Raw genomic sequence first — 22,504 nt, 5'->3', positions numbered from 1 at the left:
ACATACACAACAGAGCTAAACTGGAAATTCAAAAGGTCAATGTGTTTGTTTTTTTCCCCTCCAAAAAGTCCCTCAGTATTAGCTGGCTGTGCATTAACCCTTTCCACAATATAGTGTAATAACAGTGCACAGGAACAGGATATATTACAATAAACATAAATGTAGTTCAGCCATATAAAACTGTATAAGTGCATACAGCAATATAAATCGCCGTGCAGGTTAACCCTTCAAAGTGCAATAAAGTAACAAAGGGGTTGATGGCTTTGCATAGGGGCAATACGGGCAAATGTCCTTAGTGCAAGGTACCCTTACTCCAGGGCACTACAGTCACCGCCCAGGCCCTCCACACAGGACAGAAGGGTTACTTCCTAAACCCTTTTCAATGAGCCTTGGCCCATTTTTTTCCCCAATGCCTCGTTTGTCAAAAATTGTTCCTTTAGAGGGTAGAGTTTTCACCTCCAGTAAAAGAGGAGATAATCCTAACTAAGACTGGGCCCCCTCTTGCCCTGGGCCCCCTAGCAGTCGCACGGTCTGCCGCTATGGTAGTTACACCTTTGCTCAGAACTGCGCTGTGGAATATGTTGGCGCTAAACTAAGAATACTACGTTTTCTCCTTTTCTACATTCTTCTTTCGCCTTTTGAAATAAGTTCATATGTATCAAAAATACAAAAGGTATTTTGAGAATAAGATGAGGATTTTTTTTGCAGATGATCTACTTAAGGGCATGAAACAGAATACCCGTAGTATTAACCATTACAGTAACTGAATACGGTGTGTGTGGCAGGTCTGGCTTTTATCTGCAAGCCACTTCACTAAGTTTGTTAATTTAGTAGCACCAAAGACATGACATGCTTCTCCTGAAGTCCGGTGACGTCTGCCTAATGAATAGACCAGGGGGGTTTAGTTACTATGGACACCATCCCTATTTTTTTTTTGTACCTTCTTATCTCCGTGGAAATGGGATGCTTCTGATCTATTCATTCTCGGAACTATTCGCGGCACACACACACATCACCGGGCTGCGTACGAGGAGGGGGGTCCTAGTCCTGCATCCTGTCTCTGCTGATTTGTCTTCATTCCCCGGCAAATGCTCGCTGCCAGCACATACGTTTCTACAGTGAACCTGTAAAACTCTGAGGAAGGCGAACAGACATTTACAAGAACACAACATTAAACTCAAGAGCCTGCGAGACAACTTAAATTCTCCAAGACCTGGAACAAACTAGAAGTCCTGTCGTTTGACCAAAGAGCAATGTAGACCAATTTGGATTGACCGTATCTGATTTTTTTAATTCTTATTATTGAAATTCTCTGGTAGACTTGTTCTCTTGGCTTGGTCACAGGTCCATCACTCCATCCACGAAGCTGGATTAACCTAGCAGTGGACATCTGTGAATACTGTTCCGTACACTTGAGACCTGATGAGGAACATTCCTTATTGACTGTAGCGTATACGGATGGCGGTGCTGATCAGATAACCGGCGCTCACTTTCTACCCATCGCACCTAATGGACTGAGGATTGATTAGGTGTAAGCTGTAATGTGGATAGTTTAGAGGTCCACAGTAGGCAGTGAAGATGAATATCTCCATCCAGGTGTCGTCTTCAGACAGCTATCATCCCGAGTCTGTGCTTATCCCTGTCTTGTATTCACTTATTTTCCTGGTGGGCACAGTGGGTAACAGCCTGGTCCTGGCAGTCCTGTTAAGAAATGGCAAGATAAATAACACCACCAATCTCTTCATTTTGAACCTAGGAGTGGCAGACCTTTGCTTTATCATATTCTGCGTGCCCTTTCAAGCCACCATTTATACCCTGGACAGTTGGGTATTTGGCCCATTTATGTGCAAAGCTGTGCACTTTTTCATCTATCTCACCATGTATGCCTCCAGCTTCACCCTGACCACCGTGTCACTTGACAGGTAAGGACCTCTCGGGTTTACGAAGTTGGGGCTTTTGCATTGTTAGGCTGGAGGGCCTTTTTGTATGCAGCTAGAGCTGTGCTCTATGCTATGTGCCTGGAAAAGAAAGTGTTAAAACTATACTCTAGTGAGGTGAATGAGCACCAGGGCGGCCGGACTAATGTCAGGGGCGGATGGTAAAGGGAAGGGAATTGTATAGGAAAGATCCAAACAAACAGCTTTCACTAAATTAACTACTTGCTTTATGTAAGCATAGTCGCTCCAATTATTTGTCAAACCCTTTAGGCCTCTTTCACACGGATTGGCATTGGATGCGTTCAGGGTGCGTTCCGTGATAATCACACGATTTTGCTTGCTTGTGCTGTCCGTTTTGTATGCGATTGTGTTACGTTATTGCGTGTGTTTTTTTTTCCGTGAGGGTGACATGCGGATTGCATGCATTTTTAACACAAGAAAAAAAATTGAACCATCCTCTAGAGTCACCTGGTCACTGCAAACACATATAAATACCCTCAGCATGCATTTTTTGTTGAGAAAGCTCAATTTTTTGGATGGAGATTGGATTGTTTGGCTTGTTTGTGTGGTGGGTTTTTGCAATTTACTTTGCAGGATGTCCACTTTCCCCTTATCATCGACTGACCATGTGTTCTTGTACTGGCTGGTCTTCCATTGTTTTGGAGAGCGGCCAGAAAGGATAGAGGACGAACCGCAGAGGAAGCAGATGTGGGTGCATCCTATCATTTCACAGTGGTCCTGCAAAGGTCAATTTGTTACTTTGTATTCTGACCTCCGTGCGCACCCTGTTAAGTTCTTTAACCCATTCGTTACCAGCGCCACACGGTGCTGGAGTGATGTGTAAACATGGCGCCTGCTCGCATGTGCAGCGGACGTCATGGCCGACAGGTCTCTGCTGTTTCATACAGATCTGCGGCTAATTACCGTGACCGGCAATAATGCTGATCGTGGTAATTAAAGGCTTTAGATGCCGTGGGCATCGGTAGCTACACTGAACACTGTAAGCCTCGCTGACGAGACTTTAAGTGTTCATGCTGCAATTCTTGTTTTGGCCATCAGATGGCAGGCCATGATAAGAAATGAGCAACTTCTAGTTTAAATGTCATTTTAAAAATCCCTGATAAAACAAAATTGAAAAAACATTATTTATAGGCTCATATTTGAGCTTCAAAATCATCACAAAAAAAATATATAAACAAAAAAAAATAAAACAATAGATATAAACATCGTGGATATCATCGCAACCGAAAAAATTCCAATACGGCGAATGGCGTAACGGAATAAAGGGTCAAAATGGCTAATTTGCCATTTTTTCATTGCTTCTCTTACCCCAAAAAATGTAATAAAATGTGATCAAAAAGTCACGCACACTCCAAAATGGTATTAATAAAAACTACAGATTGTTCTGCAAAAAATTAGCCCCTAAACAGCTCAGTAGAAATAAGTATAAAAATGTTATGGGGGTCAGAATATGGTGATGTAAAAAAAAAATAAGTATTTTATCAGTTTAAATTTACTTTTACACTATTTAGACATAAAAAACCTACACATATGTGGTATCGTTGTAATCGTACTGACCCACAGAATTAAGGGCATGGGTCAGTTTTGCCGTAATCGAAACGCCGTGGGAACAAAACCCGTGAAACGGTGGAGGAATTGTGTTCTTTTTCCAATTCCACCCCATTTGGAAATTTTTTACCACTTTCCACTACATTTGATGCCATAATTAATGGTGGCATTAGATAATACAACCTTTCCCGCAAAAAATAAGCCCTCATACAGCTATGTTACTGGAAATATAAAAAAAGTTATGGCTCAAGGAAAATAGGGAAGAAAAATGAAAATGCAAAAAGAAAAAATCTCTGGTAGCCTAAGGGTTAATTATTGCCGCATGTTGGTGGCTACCTTTGATCGGCTGTTGTGGGAGTTGCGGCCTGCCTTGACTTTCCAGGACACCAACATGCAGCGGAGTGTGTCACCTGAAGAACATCTAATTATTCCTTTAACCCCATCCCGCATTATCACGTACATGTACGTGCCTTACTGCATTCCCAGGTGCATGTACGTGATGTGATCGGGCAGGTGCAGGAGCTGCACCCGCTCGATCCACAGCTAGCCGGGACCCTGCTGCATCCACCGGCATCGCTGTATGCAGCGATGCCGGAGGATTAATCCTTTAACATGCGGCAGTTAGCGCTGACCGCGGCAGGTGCAGGGTTTACAGATGGAGAGGTCTCCCTCTGACTCCATGGGCCCCCCGCGCTGCGCTGACAGGGAGCAGATAGTTTCCATGTCAGCCCTGATGCCTTCCACAGGCATCGGAGCCTGCCAGGTACGGAAGCCCAGGACATCCAGCCTGAGGGCTGGGTCTCCTAGGCAACTGTCAGCGTCTTACTGTGTAAGACACTGACAGTTAAATTCAGTACAATACATAATGTATTGTACTGAATTGAAACAGGGATCAAACCCTGAAAAGGTGAAGTCCCACAGGGGAAAAATATAAAAAGTAAAAAAGTGAAAAAAAATGTGTTTTTTTATAATAAAAAACAAAGTTTAAAGTAAAAAAATAAAAAGCGTCCTTTTCCCAAAATAAAGTAAAAAAATTGTGAAAATAAGAAAAGTAGACATATTAGGTATCGGCGTGTCCAAATAAACCGGCTCTATAAAAATATCATAAACCCCTCAGGTGAACACCGTAAAAATAAAATAAAATAAAAACTGTGCTAAAAAAACATTTATTGTCACCTTACATCACTAAAAGTGCAACAGCAAGCGATCAAAAAGGTGTATGTCCTCCAGAATAGTACCAATCTAAAAGTCACCTCATCCTGCAAAAAATGAGCCCCTACCTAATACAATCGCCCCAAATAAAAAATAAATAAATATGGCCCTCAGACTATGGAGACACTAAAACATGATTTGTTTTGTTTAAAAAATGATATTACTGTGTTAAATAGGGTTTGATTCGATTTTGATACCATAAAAAAGTATTGCGATACTCGATACGATTCAATACCACACGAAAAAATAAAACGCCAAAAAAGCCACGTGCATTCCGCATTAAAAAAAAAAGGGCGAATCACGCAGTTTTTATTTTTTATTGTTCCGGCGTTCACCACATAGGAGATTTTTTTTATATTTTAATAGCTTGGACTTTTTGGATGTGGCGATATGTGATATGTTTATTTATTGTTTATATATTTTATATGTAAAATTGGGAAAGGGGGTGATTTATACTTAATATTTTGGTGCGTTTTTTTACTTTTTTTTTTTTACTTTTTATTTAATAACTATTTCCCCCCTTAGGGGTAGAACCTGGGATCTTTTCATCCCTTGTCATATTCACCCTAATAGAGCTCTATTAGGGTGAATAGGACTTCAAACTCTCCCTGCTGCCCTGTGCATAGTACACACAGCATCAGGGATGTTACCATGGATGGCTTCAGTAGCGTCCTGGCTGCCATGGTAACCGATCGAAGCTGTCACTGCCACCAATGAGAAGGGGAGGTGACCCTGTGGCCACTGCCTCCAATTATTTTAATACTGGTGGGGTTGAGGGGGTGGGGGGCACACTGTGCCACTAATTATTTTGATACTGGGGAGGAGGTGGGGGAAGGGCGCACTGCGCCACCAATGATAATTAACCTTTAATACATGAGGCGGGTGCCGGCAGCAGATCAGCGGCAGTTGACCCCTCAGGTCTGATTGCAGCTCCCTGTCAGAGGCAGGGTGCCGGCAATGTGATTCTGCTGCCGACACCTGCCTCCTGTATTAAAGGTTAAAGAGGACCTTTCATGGGTCCAAACATTGTAAACTAACTATCAGGATATGTAGAGCGGCGCCCAGGGATCTCACTGCACCTACTATTATTCCTAGGCGGCGCTCCGTTCGCCCGCTGTGGCCCCCGGTATATTCTCCCACTTTGTATGCTAATTTCTAGCATCTGAGCAATGGGGAGGAGACTGCCCTTTTTTCTTAATGGGCGTTCCTTCTCCCTGGCTGTAGCACAGTCTGTATGCACCCTAAAATAGTACCAATCAAACTGTAATCTCATACCGAAAAAAATGAGCCCCTACATAAGACAGTTGCCCAATAAAATAAAAAAAACTATGGCTTTCAGAATATGGAGACACAAAAAATTTTTTTTTTTCAAAAATGCTTTATGTAAAACTGAAACAAACAACCCAACAAATGTGGTATTGTCGCATTCATAACAACCTGCTCTATAAAAATAGGCGCAGGCGCATTGAGGAAGGAGCGGCCGAGCGAGCGTCCGCCTCTCAGTGCGCCTGCCCCAACTAAATACCTTTACGGCGCAGGCGCGAGATCTTGATAGCATACAGGGCCAGCCAGAGGACAATCGCGTTCTCTGGACCTGTCAATCAACATGCGGAGGGGGCGTCTTTAGGATAGGAGGATGCGGCTGCTACCAGCAAGTAGCCGCCCTACTTGCTGGTAGACAGGTAATTAGCATATTATAAAAGTACATTTTTAGCAGAATCTACTAAACCAAAATGATTAATTACATTATGTATGGATAAATCGCTGTATAGGGATTATAAGTACACAAAAAAAAACGGTTTAGTGGGGTGACAGAAGCCCTTTAAGGTGTCCTGAAGGGGTTAAAGTAAGACTATATTATCAGACTCGTACATGAATGATCCACTGTTTTCCAATACATAGCTGTTTGGTCTATGGCCTGTGTATTCTGAACATTACCAGTTCTATGTCCAGTCGTGGCCAAAAGTTTTGAGAATTACATAAATATTGGAAATTGGAAAAGTTGCTGCTTAAGTTTTTATAATAGCAATTTGCATATACTCCAGAATGTTATGAAGAGTGATCAGATGAATTGCATAGTCCTTCTTTGCCAGGAAAATTAACTTAATTCCAAAAAAACTGCATTTCATTGCTGTCATTAAAGGACCTGCTGAGATCATTTCAGTAATCGTCTTGTTAACTCAGGTGAGAATGTTGACGAGCACAAGGCTGGAGATCATTATGTCGGGCTGATTGGGTTAAAATGGCAGACTTGACCTGTTAAAAGGAGGGTGATGCTTGAAATCATTGTTCTTCCATTGTTAACCATGGTGACCTGCAAAGAAACGCGTGCAGCCATCATTGCGTTGCATAAAAATGGCTTCACAGGCAAGGATATTGTGGCTACTAAGATTGCACCTCAATCAACAATTTATAGGATCATCAATAACTTCAAGGAAAGAGGTTCAGGGCGTCCAAGAAAGTCCAGCAAGCGCCAGGATCGTCTAAAGAGGATTCAGCTGCGGGATCGGAGTGCCACCAGTGCAGAGCTTGCTCAGGAATGGCAGCAGGCAGGTGTGAGCGCATCTGCATGCACAGTGAGGCGAAGACTTTTGGAAGATGGCCTGGTGTCAAGAAGGGCAGCAAAGAAGCCACTTATCTCCAAAAAAAACATCAGGGACAGATTGATCTTCAGCAGAAAATATGGTGAATGGACTGCTGAGGACTGGGGCAAAGTCATATTCTCCGATGAAGCCTCTTTCCGATCGTTTGGGGCATCAGGAAAAAGGCTTGTCCTGAGAAGAAAAGGTGAGCGCTACCATCAGTCCTGTTTCATGCCAACAGTAAAGCATCCTGAGACCATTCATGTGTGGGGTTGCTTCTCATCCAAGGGAGTGGGCTCACTCACAATTTTGCCCAAAAACACAGCCATGAATAAAGAATGGTACCAAAACACCCTCCAACAGCAACTTCTTCCAACAATCCAACAACAGTTTGGTGAAGAACAATGCATTTTCCAGCACGATGGAGCACCGTGCCATAAGGCAAAAGTGATAACTAAGTGGCTCGGGGACCAAAACGTTGACATTTTGGGTCCATGGCCTGGAAACTCCCCAGATCTTAATCCCATTGAGAACTTGTGGTCAATCCTCAAGAGGCAGGTGGACAAACAAAAACCCAGTAATTCTGACAAAGTGATTATGAAAGAATGGGTTGCTATCAGTCAGGAATTGGCCCAGAAGTTGATTGAGAGCATGCCCAGTTGAATTGCAGAGGTCCTTAAAAAAAAAGGGCCAACACTGCAAATACTGACTCTTTGCATAAATGTCATGTAATTGTCGATAAAAGCCTTTGAAACGTATGAAGTGCGTGTAATTATATTTCACTACATCACAGAAACAACTGAAACAAAGATCTAAAAGCAGTTTAGCAGCAAACTTTGTGAAAACTAATATTTGTGTCATTCTCAAAACTTTTGGCCACAACTGTATAAGTACTTAATAGTATTACACATGTATTATATATTGTACATTTACAGTAAGAAACTGTGTGTGCTTCTCCCCTGGCCACTTTTTATAGTTTACTTTGGTGTACTACCAAGTAAATTCTTTGTCAGACCATATTAAAGTTCTGCAGTTTTTTTGTTTGTTTTTTTAAATCCTGGCTGTAATCATGAGGATACGTCACCTGTGTGTATATGGTATTGGTCTGGAAGTTGATGTAGCTAAATGGTTTTCCTTACTTTAAAGTCCCAATCATGTTGTGTGGTATAATTTTATTTCAACTTGCCAGACACATTGCCATGAAATACATAAGTAATGCTGAAGTTTTTTCAGCATGTAATATTTTGTGTATTCTTGGTGCTAATGTGTTTTTCTTTTCTTTTCAGATATCTGGCGACTACATTTTGAGTTTGGAATGTTTGACCTCCACAATTGCTGGCGTGGTACAGGCTACATGTGCAACCATGTGGTTGAGACTGAAAGCCTCAGTGCTGCCACATCCAACCAGGCAGCAGTGGCTTGATATAGCCCAGGGCTTCCTGGAGAGGGCGCAATTCCCAAATTGTATAGGTGCCCTTGATGGGAAGCACATAGGGGTTAAGAAGCCACCGAACTCAGGGTCCTGATTCTATAATTATAAACGTTTTTCTCTGTAGTTTTGTTGGCTTTGGCTGACACAAACTACAGGCTTATAATTGTAGATATTGGGTCCTATGGAAGTTCGGCAGATGCTCGCATCTTCAGGGCTTCCAGAATGGGTCGCTGGCTACAGTCCAACCAACTGGACATACCACAGCCAGCAAACCTTCCTGGCTCCTCTGGTCCACCTGCGCCTTATGTGGCTGTAGGGGATGAGGTATTTGCCCTTTCTACCAACCTCATGCGTCCCTTTCCTAGACGAGGTTTGGATGAAAAGAGTCTCACTTTTAATTTTATTTTAAGTAGGGCCAGAAGGTTTGTGGAGTGCGCCTTTGGAATTTTTTCAAGCAAAAAACGCATTGCGTTTTTCACGCAGCCTCATTCACTTCTTGTCACCGACATTCCCATGACAAGTGGCAGGAGATCAGTGAGGCTGGCAACACGTGGTTTGATCTGACAGGTTTCCCTGTGGTTAAACCCCTTCTACCCCAGGCCAGTTTTCACCTTCCTGCCCAGGCCATTTTTTGCAAATCTGACATGTGTCACTTTATGTGGTAATAACTTTGGAACGCTTTTATTCATCCAAGCCATTCTGAGATTGTTTTCTCATGACACATTGTACTTCATGACAGTCAAAAATTTGAGTCAATATATTTCACCTTTATTTATTAAAAAAATCTAAATTTACCCCAAAAATTAAAAAATTTGCAATTTTCAAAATTTCAATTTCTCTGCTTTTAAAACAGAAAGTGATACCTCACACCCCCATACGTCTACTTTATGTTTGCATCATTTTGTAAATGTCATTTTATTTTTTAGGGACGTTAGAAGGCTTAGAATTTTAGAAGCAATTCTAAAAATGTTTAAAAAAACTTCCAAAATCCACTTTTTAAGGACCAGTTCAGGTCTGAAGTCACTTTGTGGGGCCTACATAGTGGAAACCCCCCATAAATGACCCCATTGTAGAAACTACACCCCTCAAGTTACTCGAAACTGATTTTACAAACTTTGTTAACCCTTTAGGTGTTCCACAAGAATTAAAGGAAAATTGAGATGAAATTTCTAAATTTAACTTTTTTAGCAGATTTTCCATTTTAATCCATTTTTGTCCTTTAACACATCGAGGGTTAACAGCCAAATAAAACTTAACATTTATTACCCTGATTCTGAGGTTTATAGAAACACCCCACATGTGGTCGTGAACTGATGTAAGGGTCGCACAGCAGGGTGCAGAAGGAAAGGACTGTCGCATGGTTTTTGGAAGCCAGATTTTGCTGGACTGGTTTTTAGACATCATGTCCCATTTAAAGCCCCCCCTGATGCACCCCTACAGTAGAAACTCCCAAAGGTGACCCCATTTTGGAAACCAGGGGATAAAGTGACAGTTTTATTGCTACTATATTGGGGCACATATGATTTTTAATCGCTCTATATTAAGTTTTTTGTGAGGCAAGGTAACCAAAAAATGGCACGTTTTTTTTTTTTTACAATGTTCATCTGACCGGTTAGATCATGCGCTATTTTTATAGAGCAGGTTGTTACGGACGTGGTGATATCAAGTATGTCAACTTTTTTAGTTTCAGTTCTACATAATAAGGCCTCGTGCTCACAAACGTGTGCACCCCGTGGTCGTGTTGCGGCCCGCAAAATGCGGGCCACAATGCACGAACACCGTCTGTGGGACAGCCGCAGCAGATCGCGGACCCATTCACTTTAATGGGTCCGCGATTCGGCGGGTTCCTCAAAAAGATAGGACATGTTCTGTATCTTTTTGCGGAAAGGAAGTACGGAATGAAACCCCACGGAAGCACTCCGTAGTGCTCCCGTAAGGTTCCACATCTCTGGATTTGTGGACCCATTGAAGTGAATTGGTCCGCATCCGTGATGCGGAATCGCCACGGAACAGCCCCTGTATATTGCAGATCCGCAAATGCGGTCCGCAATATGGCAACGGGAAGCACACGTTCGTGTGCAGGAGGCCTAAAAGCATTTTAGAAAAAAATATATGTTTTTGTGTCTCCATTTTCTGAACGCCATATTTTTTATATTTTTCTGCCAATCGTCTTGTGCAGGGGCTGATTTTTGGCAGGAAGAGTTGACGTTTTTATTGGTACCATTTCTGGATACGTATTTTTTTTGATCATTCATTATTAAACTTTATGAGGCAAGGTGACCAAAAAAATGGGTTGTTTTGGCACAGTTTTTATTAATTTACTTTTACAGCTTTCACCTGAGGGGTTAGGTCACATAATATTTTTATAGAGCAGGTCGTTACAGACGTGGCAATACCTAATATGTATACTTTTTCTCATTTATTTAAGTTTTACACAATAATAGCATTTTTTAAACAAAAAAATGATGTTTTAGTGTCTCCATAGTCTGAGAGCCATAGCTTTTTAATTTTTTTGACCAGTTGTCTTAGGTAGGGGCTCATTTATGCAAGATGAGATGATATGATGGTTTTATTTGTTTTATTTTGGGGGGCATACGCCTTTTTGATCGCTTGGTGTTGCACTGTAAATGATGTTAGGTGAAAAAAAATGGCTTTTTTGGCACTGTTTTAATTTTTTACTTTTTACAGTGTTCACCTGAGGAGTTAGGTCATGTGATATTTTTACAGAGCAGGTTGTTAAGGACACAGGAGAAACCTAATATATATACTTTTTTTTAAATTTATTTCACTTTAACACAATAATAGTTTTAGTGTCTCCATTGTCTGAGAGTCATAGTTTGTTTTATTTTTTTGGAGATTGTCTTAGGTAGGGTCTCATTTTTTGTGGGATGAGGTGAGGGTTTGACTGGTACTATTTTGGGGGGCATACACCATTTTTAATCGCTTGGTGTTACAATTTTTGTGATGTAAGGTGACCAAAAATAGCTTTTTTTTGGCACAGTTTTTATTTTTACTTTGTTCACCTGAGGGGTTACATCATGTGATATTTTTTAGAGCTGGTTGTTATTGACGTGGCGATACCTAATATGTATACTTTTTTCATGTATTTCACTCTAACACAATAAATGCATTTTTGAAACCCCCAAAAATATTTTAGTGTCTCCATGTTCTGAGCTATATTTATTTTAAATTTTTTGGGGCGATTGTCTTATGTAGGGGCTCTTTTTTGCGGGATGAGGTGACGGTTTTATTGGTACCATTTTGGGGGGCATACACCTTTTTGATCGCTTGGTTTTGCACTTTTTGTGATGTAAGGTGACAAAAATGGCTTTTTTTTTTAAACAGTTTTTATTTTTATTTTTCTACGGTGTTTATCGGATGCTGTGGATCATGTGATATATTTATAGTGCTGGTCGTTACGGGTGCGGCGATACCTAATATGTGGTGTTTTCTTTTTTTTATGTTAAATCAGCGGAAAGGGGTATTTTTTTCTTATTTTACTTAAAACGTTTTTTTTTATTAAGAACTCTTTTTTTTAACTTTATTTCTGTCCCACTCTGGGACTTTACTTTGGGGGTCTGATCCCCTCTGAAATGCATTATAATACATCTGTATTGTAATTCATTGCCTGTTAGTGTATTACACTGAGTAATACACTAACAGGTTGCCTAGGAGACCGAGCCTGGGGCTGGATCTCTTCGGCTTCTGTAGAAGGCAGGTCCCGATGCCATGCAAGGCATTGGGCAGCCTCTGTACGGCATCTGGCTGCCTTCTCACCCATCGGGTCCCCGCCACAGAAGTGCGGGGACCCGATGGGCTCCTTCACCCGCCGGAAATCCCTTCTATTCCGCGGTCAGTGCTGATCGTGGCATAGAAGGGATTAATCCGGATACAGCAGGCGCCCGGCTATCAGGGACTGCCGCGCTCGATCACTGCACTGCTCCGGTGCCCGCCTGATCACCATGACGCAATAGTACATCAAAATGCGGGAATACTATTACGTCATATGTCGGGAAGGGGTTACTAGGCGCCTGTGTTGTTTCTGGTATGGCCACACCCCTTGCCTCAGGTGTTGCTAATGTGGTCATTTATAACCTTCCTTATTTATAGTTGCTTCTCCCACAATGCTGTGTGGTTTAGGCTAGGTCTACACGACGACATTTGTCGCGCAACAATTTTTATAATTGCAGTCTATGGTGTCGCACTGCAACATGCCTCGACTGCGACACAACATCTCAAATGGATTTTCTGCGACTGTTGCTTCGCAGTCGCAGTATGTCTCATGTTGCAGTGCTACACCATAGACTGCCATCATAAAAATTGGCACGCAACATTGGTGCAACAAAATGTAGCGCGACAAATTGTAGCGCGACAAATGTCGTCGTGTAGACCTATCCTTATAGCTTCACTTTCAGTTTTGGATTGCTGGTGTGTGGATCTCGGCGGAGTTCCTGGTGCTTCCATTGCTTCTTTGAAGTTAAGTATTTCCTTTTCTATTTTGTTTGGGTTCTGTGAGTTGCATTTCCATATTGTTTGTATTAGGCCTGAAGGAGACTCCTGTTCGTCCTTACTTTTGGAGCAACAGGTAGTCTCGTCCCTGCCATTAGTACCAGGTCTGATAGGGCTAGTTAGGACTCTAGGTAATACTGTGTATGAACACAACTACCTCTGGGGTCTGTTCATACGGCTAGTCAGTCAGGATTTTGGTTAGAGTTTTACTAAGAGGTGTCTATCTTCCTTCCTTAGTTCTCAGGCCTTTTCCCCCTTCCCTCTTGCTCGTTGTGGTGTTTCGCTCCCACACCGAAGCGTGACATTATAAGTAGGGATGAGCGAATCGACTTCGGATAAAACATCTGAAGTCGATTTGCATAAAACTTCAGTTCAATACTGTACAGAGCGAGCACTCCATACAGTATGAGAATGTATTGGCTCAGATGAGCCGAAGTTATTACTTCACAAAGTCTCATGTGACTTCGCATAATAACTTCATAGATTAAATTTTACTGTAAAAAAAACAACATTTCCCGAACTCGGGTTCGGTTCCAAGTGGTTTCATCCGAAGTAGATTCGCTCATCCCTAATTATAAACCTCCAAAACCGTCATTTTTTTGTTTGTGTGCAGCCATGTATCCTATTGCTGCACTGGCAGGTCAGCTGCAAGGGCTGTCTTTGGAGGTAGCTGACCTCCGCATGACCGCCTCTGCTGTCCTAGTGGTAGTGGTTACCAGGCCTGTCTTGAACCTAAAGTTGCCCTCCCTGACAGATTCTCTGGGGGACGTGATAATTTAATTTTCTTTAGGGAGGCGTGCAAACTGTATTTTAGGCTACGTCCACACTCATCTGGGGATGAGAGCAGCGAGTCGGAATGGTTATTTCCTTGCTAAGGGGGATGCGCAGTCATAGGCGATTTCTCTGCCGACCAAATCGTAGTCTCTCCGGTCGGTTGATACATTTTTTCGAAGCTTTGGGTCTTATCTATGATGATCCGGATCGGACCTCTCTACCCGAAACCAAGTTGCGCAGCCTTTGCCAGGGTGATCGTTCCGCTGAAATTTATTGCTCAGGAGTTTAGGAGGTGGGCTACCGATACGGAGTGGAATGATCCTGCCCTCCGTAGCCAGTTTTGTCAGGGGTTATTGGAGCGGCTGAAAGACGCCTTGGCTTTTTATGAAACCCCAGTGTCTCTGGAGGCTGCTATGTCTCTGGCTATACGCATGGATAGATGCCTGAGAGAGAGATCTAGGGGCCCCCACTCTCAGGAAGTACTATCACATGATGTATCGTCCTTGTAAAGACCGGCGTCACGCACAGGGAGGGAAAAGGGAAAGCCCTGCCCAAGGGAGAGGGAAAGGTGGTGACCCCTGAATCACCTTGCGGCTGGCACCTGACTGCCCTGACGTCCCTAGACGGGTTCCTCACCCGTGCGGCGATCACGTGCCTAAACCCTGGCTTTCCCTAAAATGAGCCCTAGATAGTGAACGGGCCGGTGGGATCGCTAGTCCGCACCACTGACACTAAGAGGGAAACACCAGGGAGAGGACAGACAATACAGACAAACACATAAACCTAGGTGGGCGACCACAGCAGACCACAAAGGTCCAACAGGGATCCGGAGGGTAACGTTCTGCAACAACAACCAGAGAACGCAGCAACACAGCTCCAGTGGGTCAGTATAGAAGTCCAGGCAGGAAGCTCTATATCTGGCAACCAGAGAAGTGTGAGAGGGGAATATAAGGAGGTTGGGAGTGCTGGACAAGGAACAGCTGAGGAGAAGGAGCTACGGATCCCTGAGTGAGCCAAAAAGGGTTGCAAAGCAACCCAGAAAGCTACCATAAGGAAACAGCCCTATCTTACATAGAGCGCGCAGCCAACCGCTGCGACTTCCTGACTCCGTGTATAACGGAGTCAGGCGTGGGTCTTGACACCCTCGTGACAGTCCTCCTGTGATACTTTGGGTGAAGCTACTCTGAGTTTATGTCTGGGGACAAACCCATGCAATTAGGGGGGGCTACTCCTGGATCCGTTTTTAAGCATACTGGTAATAGGAGGGAAGTGTGCTTTTTCTGCGGACAAAAGGGACATTTTATCAGAGTGTGTCCATGCATTCAACGGCAAAAAGAAAAAAGAGGGACATTTAATTCCCATCTGACTCTTGGAGGGGTAAGAGGAGAGTCAGAAAATGTGCATTTGTCTTTTACTGGTAGTACCCGATTTCTGCTGGCTGCTGAGGTGGCACTAGAGTCAAAAACTGTGGGGCTGGGGTGAATCGGATTGATGCTCAGTTCATCCGTATACACGGGTTGTGACCGAATGCATTAGAAAAAAAACATTTCTGTTTTTGCTATTGATTCTGCACCTCTAGCTCAGAAGTATTTATCTCAAGTGGTGCATGATATCAGATTAAGAGTGGGTGACTTTCATCAAGAATTTATCTCGTGTTTTGTGTTGAAGGGTCTCCCTGCATCAGTGGTTCTGGGTTTACCGTGGTTAAGCAAGCACAATCCAACTATCGATTGGCAAGCTAGACAGATTCTGGATTGGGGTGATTATTGCATTGACAATTGTCTGAATACATCTTTTTCTTTTTTAACTACGAAGACATTACCCCCTTTTATATCTGATTTTGCCGACGTGTTTTCTGAGAGTGGATGCCAGGATTTACCTCTGCATCGGGAATATGATTGTCCTATCAATCTTATTCCCGGAGCTAAATTGCCAAAAATCTAGGTTGTATAACCTTTCGGGGCCTGAAAGACTGGCCATGAGAGAGTATATTACCGAGAGTTTAGCTAAAGGACACATAAGACCTTCCAATGGCAGCAGGGTTCTTTTTTGTTAAAAAAAAAAGGACAGAGGTCTTCATCGATGTCTGGATTACCGTGAACTCAATTGGATTACTGTCCGTGATCCTTACCTTCTTCCTTTGATTCCCAATTTGTTAAACCAGATTATTGGTGCCAAGGTGTTCTCCAAGTTGGACTTAAGAGGGCATATAATCTGGTTAGGATCAAGGAAGGGGGTGAATGGAAGACGGTTTTTAATACTTCTGAGGGGCACTTTGAGAACCTGGTTATGCCTTTTGGGTTGACCAATGCTCCTGCGGTTTTCCAGCATTTTGTGAATGACATTTTTTATCACCTGGTGGGGAGGTTTGTAGTCGTGTATTTGGATGACATACTAATTTTCTCCAGACGTGGAGACACATCAGGATCATGTTAGACAGGTGTTACAGATCCTAAAGGACAATAAATTGTACGCAAAATTAGAGAAGTGTGTTTTTGCTGTACATGAGATGAAGTTTTTGGGCTACCTGCTGTCATCTTCAGGTTTTCGAATACATCCAGAGAAAATCCATGCTGTTTTGGACTGGAATCGACCAGAAAATCTGAAGACTCTTATGCGGTTTTTGGGGTTCACCAACTAATACCAAAAATGTATTCTAAATTATTCGACAATATTAAAACCCTTAACTGACATGACTAAGAAAGGGACAGATGTCTCAGTGTGGTCTGATTCAGAGTTGCAAGCCTTTTCTGCGATTAAGGAATGATTCTCTTCTGCACCTATATTGGTGCAGCCGTATGTACAGGGATTTTTGCCGCCCTAGGCAACATAAAAATTGCCGCCCCCTTCCCCCCTTCTCAGATGATCTGCCCATATCATGACATCACACATGTTCCACCCCTTTCTCAGCATTTAAATTAAAAGAACTGCTATGTTTCCCTTAGGCCCCTTTCACACGGGCGAGTATTCCGCGCGGATGCGATGCGTGAGTTGAACGCATTGCACCCGCACTGAATACCGACCCATTCATTTCTATGGGGCTGTTCACAAGAGCGGTGATTTTCACACATCACTTATGTGTTGCGTGAAAATCGCAGCATGCTCCTCTTTGTGCGTTGCGGTGCGATAATCCACGCAACGCAGGCCCCATAGAAGTAAATGGGGCTGCGTGAAAATCGCAAGCATCCGCAAGCAAGTGCAGATGCGGTGCGATTTTCACGCACGGTTCCTAGGAGACGATCAGGATGGAGACCCGATCATTATTATTTTCCCTTATAACATGGTTATAAGGAAAATAATAGCATTCTGAATACAGAATGCATAGTAAAATAGAGCTGGAGGGGTTAAAAATAAAAAACTATTTAACTCACCTTAATCCACTTGCTTGCGTTGCGTAGCCCAGCATCTCCTTCTGTCTTCATCTTAGCTTTTTGTAGCAACAAGGACCTTTGGTGACGTTACAGTCATCACATGATCCATCACATGATCTTTTACCATGGTGATGGATCATGTGATGACTGTGACGTCACCAAAGGTCCTTGTTGCTACAAAAAGCTAAGATGAAGACAGAAGGAGATGCGCGAGCAAGTCGATTAAGGTGAGTTAAAATTTTTATTTATTTTTTTAACCCTTCCAGCGCTATTTTACTATGCATTCTGTATTCAGAATGCTATTATTTTCCCTTATAACCATGTTATAAGGGAAAATAATACAATCTACAGAACACCGATCCCAAGCCCGAACTTCTGTGAAGAAGTTCGGGTTTGGGTACCAAACACGCGCAATTTTTCTCACGCGAGTGCAAAACGCATTACAATATTTTGCACTCGCGCAGAAAAATCGCGGGTGTTCCCGCAACGTCCGTGTGAAAGGGGCCTTAGGGTTAATCAAGCTTCTTGTAGCTGTCTCCCTGACAGCCGCTAGAGGTGCTTCCGCGATTCTCACTGTGAAAATTACAGGAGGTGTCCATCTTCCTTCGTTAGTTCTCAGGCCCGATTCCATGTCCCCCCCTTCACTTTTGCTCGGTGTGGTGTTTCCCTCCCACATCGAAGCGTGACACTCCTATGGGGCCAGGACTGCATTAAAAAAACGCAGAATATAGAACATGCTGCATTTTTCATGCAACGCAGAACTGATGCGTGAAAAAAATGTACACACACCCATTGAAGTAAATGGGTCAGGATTCAGTGCGGGTGCTATGCGTTCATGTCACGCATTGCACCCCCGTGGAAAACTCGCTCTTGTGAAAGGGCCTCTTTCTGCCCTTTGCCCGGGTGCTGCCACCCGTTCAGAGATTTCGAAGCAGTTTTTCAAGGTAAAATCAGGTGTGGATCATAACAGGAGAGAAAGTATTTAGGACAGATCCTACTCCCCCACTTTTTTCCAAGCCCCTTCTGGTTTCGGCTACAAAAACTGCATAAAAAACCTGAACATGTGGCAGCACCCTTATTATTACTGGGATCGACAGAATTATTTATTTTAGGCATTTTACTTTTAGGGTAGGTCAACACAGAATGGAGGAGGAGGTTTTGAGACAGAGTTTCCTGCAGAAAGCCAGCCAAAGCCAGAAGTGGATCCAGCAAGATGGAGAAGGGTTACACGGATTGCATAGAAATAAATGAGATCGCAGCGGCAGTCGCAAGAAATCCAGCAGTGTTGGATTTCTTGCGACTGCTGTGGGGATCCCATGCATTCCTATGGGATCACCGCTACTCAGCGATCCTGGCCTCGACCAGTGTTGCTGCGTAGTGCTAGCCTAAGTCCTTTCTTTATATTTCAGATTTCTTTTAAAATCCTCTTCTGGCTTTGTCTGAAAAACCTGCAGGAAAATCTGCCTCAAAACTTCCCCTAAAAGACTGCGGGGGTCATTTATCACGGGATTGAGACTATTTTAGTCTCATACATGACTGTATATGTGGTCCACATCCGATCAGTTTTTTTTTGCAGATTGGATGCACACCCATCCATCTCAATGAGGCCATAAAAGATGTGGACAGCACACCCGTAAGTCCGTTCCGTGACACCGCAGAAAAATAGAACATATTCTATTGTCCATTTTGCAGACAAGAATAGGACTTCTCTCTATTCTCTCACGGGGGGCGGGGGGGATGTGGCATGCTCACAGCCGGGATCCATGTTTTGCGGATCCTCGATTTGCGGGCTGCAAAACACTTATGGCCATGTGCATGAGGCCTAAAGCTGTGTCAAAATCTGCAAATAAGTTTAACACATGGTGCGTAAAAACACAGCAAAATCCAAGAAAATCTGCCTGGAAAATCTGCATAAACTACACCACTGTGTGCACATGCCTCAAATATTGTAGTTTATTCATGGAGCTCTTCTGGCCCTGGTCCCGTCTGCAGCAGCTGGCTTCTCCTCTGTGTGGTCCTGGTACTTCGCTCTGCTTTAGACAATCGCTGGTTTGAGGGCCGTATTTTTTGCACTATAAGATGCACCGGCCCATAAGACGCACCTAGGTTTTAGAGGAGGATAATAAGAAAAACTTTTTTTTTTATTACACCTCAGGTCTGACCCACAATGTTAATCAGACCTCAGATCAGACCCCCCCCCCAATGCCTCAGATCAGCCCCCATCCATCAGCCGCCATTGTCAGCCATCATGCCCCCATGTCACATTTCTCCCCCTCCTTTTTACATGACCCCCTATTGTGTCAAATTTCTCCACCCCATGTCAAATTTCTCCTCCTCCATGGCACATTACCCCCTCCTTTTTAAATCAACCCCATGACCCCCTATTGTGTCACATTTCTCCCCCCCCCCCCCCCCTCCATGGCGCTGGCACAGACTGACAACATTTTATGTTATGTTTAATGTCTGGCTTTGTGTGAGTCACACCATGAGTCACCAGCTCCCTCCAGTCCCAGCTTCTACTACCCGCCACGCACCACTCGTCACACCCCCTGCTGACCCCATGACCGTGTTGCCGTGCTCACGTGCTGCTCTGTGAGTGAGAGCTGACTCTGAGGCCACAAGGCACACACACGCAGGCTGGGGCGGGCGCCTGGCGGCGCAAGAGCTACTCTGGGTACTCGCAAATGATTTATAAAAAAAAAAAGTGCTCGGGTGATCGAGTAGAACACCTCGGGATGCTCAATAAAAGTCAATGGGAGAACCCGAGCATTAAACCAAGCACCCCCTGCTCTAAAGAGGGGAGGGTGTCTGGTTCACATGAAAATGTCAGAAATTGATGGAAACACCACTGAAATGGTTCGGGAACAGGATGGGGAGGATGTCTGGATGCATCTTGGACTCACAGGTCGCTGCTGGGAAAGATGTTGTCTGAGTAGTACGCCACTTTTACAGACTGACAATAATACTCACAAAACTGAAGATCCATGTTTTTAGAGGATAAATTGTTAGGGAACATTCTTTCCTGTATGTTTACTTGTATATAAAGTGCAAGTGCTGCCAAAAATTACAAGGAAGAGGCACTCTGATACAACCTGTATATTACATAAAGGAGGGCCTCATTCACATTGTGGTACAATTGTTTAGGTAGTGGGACTCCTACACTCATAAAGCCTATGCACTAAGTGAAAGGGCTGCCAAAAATTACAAGGAACCAGCACTACAATACACCTTTTATTACACATAAAGGAGGGCATCATACACACTCTTGAAAAATTATAATTGATGGCCTGCTGGTGACCCTCAAAAACATTACGAGCAAGGGCCTGCTGCTGATCCTATCGTCTAAAACATTAGGGGGTGAGGGTCTGCTGCTCAGCTAACTCTCTAAAACATTATGGGCGTGGGCCTGCTGCTGATCTGACCATCTAAAACATTAGGGGCGAGGGCCTGCTGCTCAGCTGTTATTATGCCCCCAGCAGCACTAAATACCCGCTGTGACAAAACGCTGGCGGCAGGGCAGGCCAGCACCTCCAAGGCGTAGAGCGCCAGTTCGTGCCACGTGTCCAGCTTGGACACCCAATAGTTCTAAGGCACAGAGGGATCATTGAGGACGCTGACATGGTCTGCTACGTACTCCTTCACCATCTTCCAAAACTTTTCTCTCCTTGCGACACTAGGCCACACATCAGGGTGAGGTTAATGGCAGGGTGTCATGAAACTTTCCCCAGGCCTTGGAGAGTGTTGCCCTGCCTCTGTTGGAACTGCTGTGTGTTCCCCTCGTCTCCCCTCCTCGGTTGCCCAATGAACTACGTACTCTGCTGCCAGCTTTGTCAGGTAGAAATTTTTCCACAAGGACCTTCTTGTATTGCACCATTTTGGTAGTCCTCTCCACCACAGGAATGAAAGATGAGAAGTTCTCTTTGTAGCGCGGGTCGAGAAGGATGAACAACCAGTAAATGCATATAACGCGAGGGTCACAGGAGAGACAGCATAAAGTCAGCCATGTGTGCCAGAGTCCCAACAGAGAAGACTTCACTGTTCTCATCAGGAGGATGACTCAATATCCTCATCCTCTTCCTCCTCTTCGGCCCATCCATGCTGAACAGATGGAATAAACCTGCTGTGGGTACTACCCTCTGTAGCGGAGGCAACCGTCTCCTGCTCCTCCTCCTCCTCATCATCCAATTCGCGCTAAGACAAACGGAGGGTGGTCTGGCTATCACCCTGTGTACTGTATTCCCCAATTTCCACCTTTTCCACTTGCAAAGCATTCATTGTGAGGAGCGAGCTTTCAGTAGACACAGAAGTGGGATGGTTACGCTGATAATAGCGGCATCGCCGCTCACCATCTGTGTTGATTCCTCAAAGTTTCGCAAAACCTTACAGAGGTCAGACATCCATGCCCACTTGTCGCTTGGGAAGAGCGGAAGCTGACTGGAAAGGCGACAACCATGTTGCAGTTGGTATTCCACTACTGCCCTCTGCTGTTCACATAGCCTGGCCAACATGTGGAACGCGGAGTTCCAGCGCATGCTCACGTCGCACAACAGTCGGAGAGCTGGCAAATGCAAGCGCCGCTGCAGCGTTGCCAGACCGGCGGCAGCTGTAGATGACTTTCAGAAATGTGCACCTTCACCAGTAGCTCAGGCAAATTGGGGTAGGTTTTGAGAAACCACTGAACCACTAAGTTGAACATGTGGGCTACGCATGGTATGTGTGAGCTTGCTGAGCTCCGAAGCTGCCACCAAGCTACGCCCATTATCAGACACAACCATGCCTGGTTGTAGGTTAAGTGGTGAGGGCCACAGCTCTGTCTGGTCCCTTATACCCTGCCACAGCTCTGTGGCGGTGTGCTGTTTGTCACCTAAGCAAATTCGTTTCAGCACGGCCTTTTGCCGCTTCCCCACTGAGGCGCTACACTGCTTCCAGCTACTGACTGATGGCTGACTGGTGCTGCAAGATGAGAATTCAGAGTTGGAAGTGGAGGAGGAGAAGGGGTGGGGCGGGTTGCAGCCAATAATGTAGGTGGTGGCGCAAATCCTGATGGAAGTAGGGCCCGAAATCCTTGGCGTCGGTAGCACCTGTGCCTTCCCAGGGTATAACTCGCTCCCGGCCTCC

General features: G+C 44.2%; 1 protein-coding gene across 1 annotated transcript in view; it reads left to right on the top strand.

Moving 5' to 3' along the window:
- The first annotated feature begins 1,250 nt into the window (after positions 1–1,250).
- GALR2 (galanin receptor 2) overlaps positions 1,251–22,504 on the top strand; it is a 35,614-nt gene continuing 14,360 nt past the window's right edge. The window contains exon 1 of the mRNA XM_044299992.1: positions 1,251–1,922. Coding sequence (XP_044155927.1) covers positions 1,579–1,922 — 344 coding nt within the window. The 5' untranslated portion in view covers positions 1,251–1,578. The remainder of the gene's footprint in view (positions 1,923–22,504) is intronic.

The sequence above is a fragment of the Bufo gargarizans genome, chromosome 6 (assembly GCF_014858855.1).
Source record: "Bufo gargarizans isolate SCDJY-AF-19 chromosome 6, ASM1485885v1, whole genome shotgun sequence".
NCBI lineage: Eukaryota > Metazoa > Chordata > Amphibia > Anura > Bufonidae > Bufo > Bufo gargarizans.
Note: the sequence above shows the minus strand (reverse complement) of the source record. Positions and strands in the feature narration are given on the sequence as shown.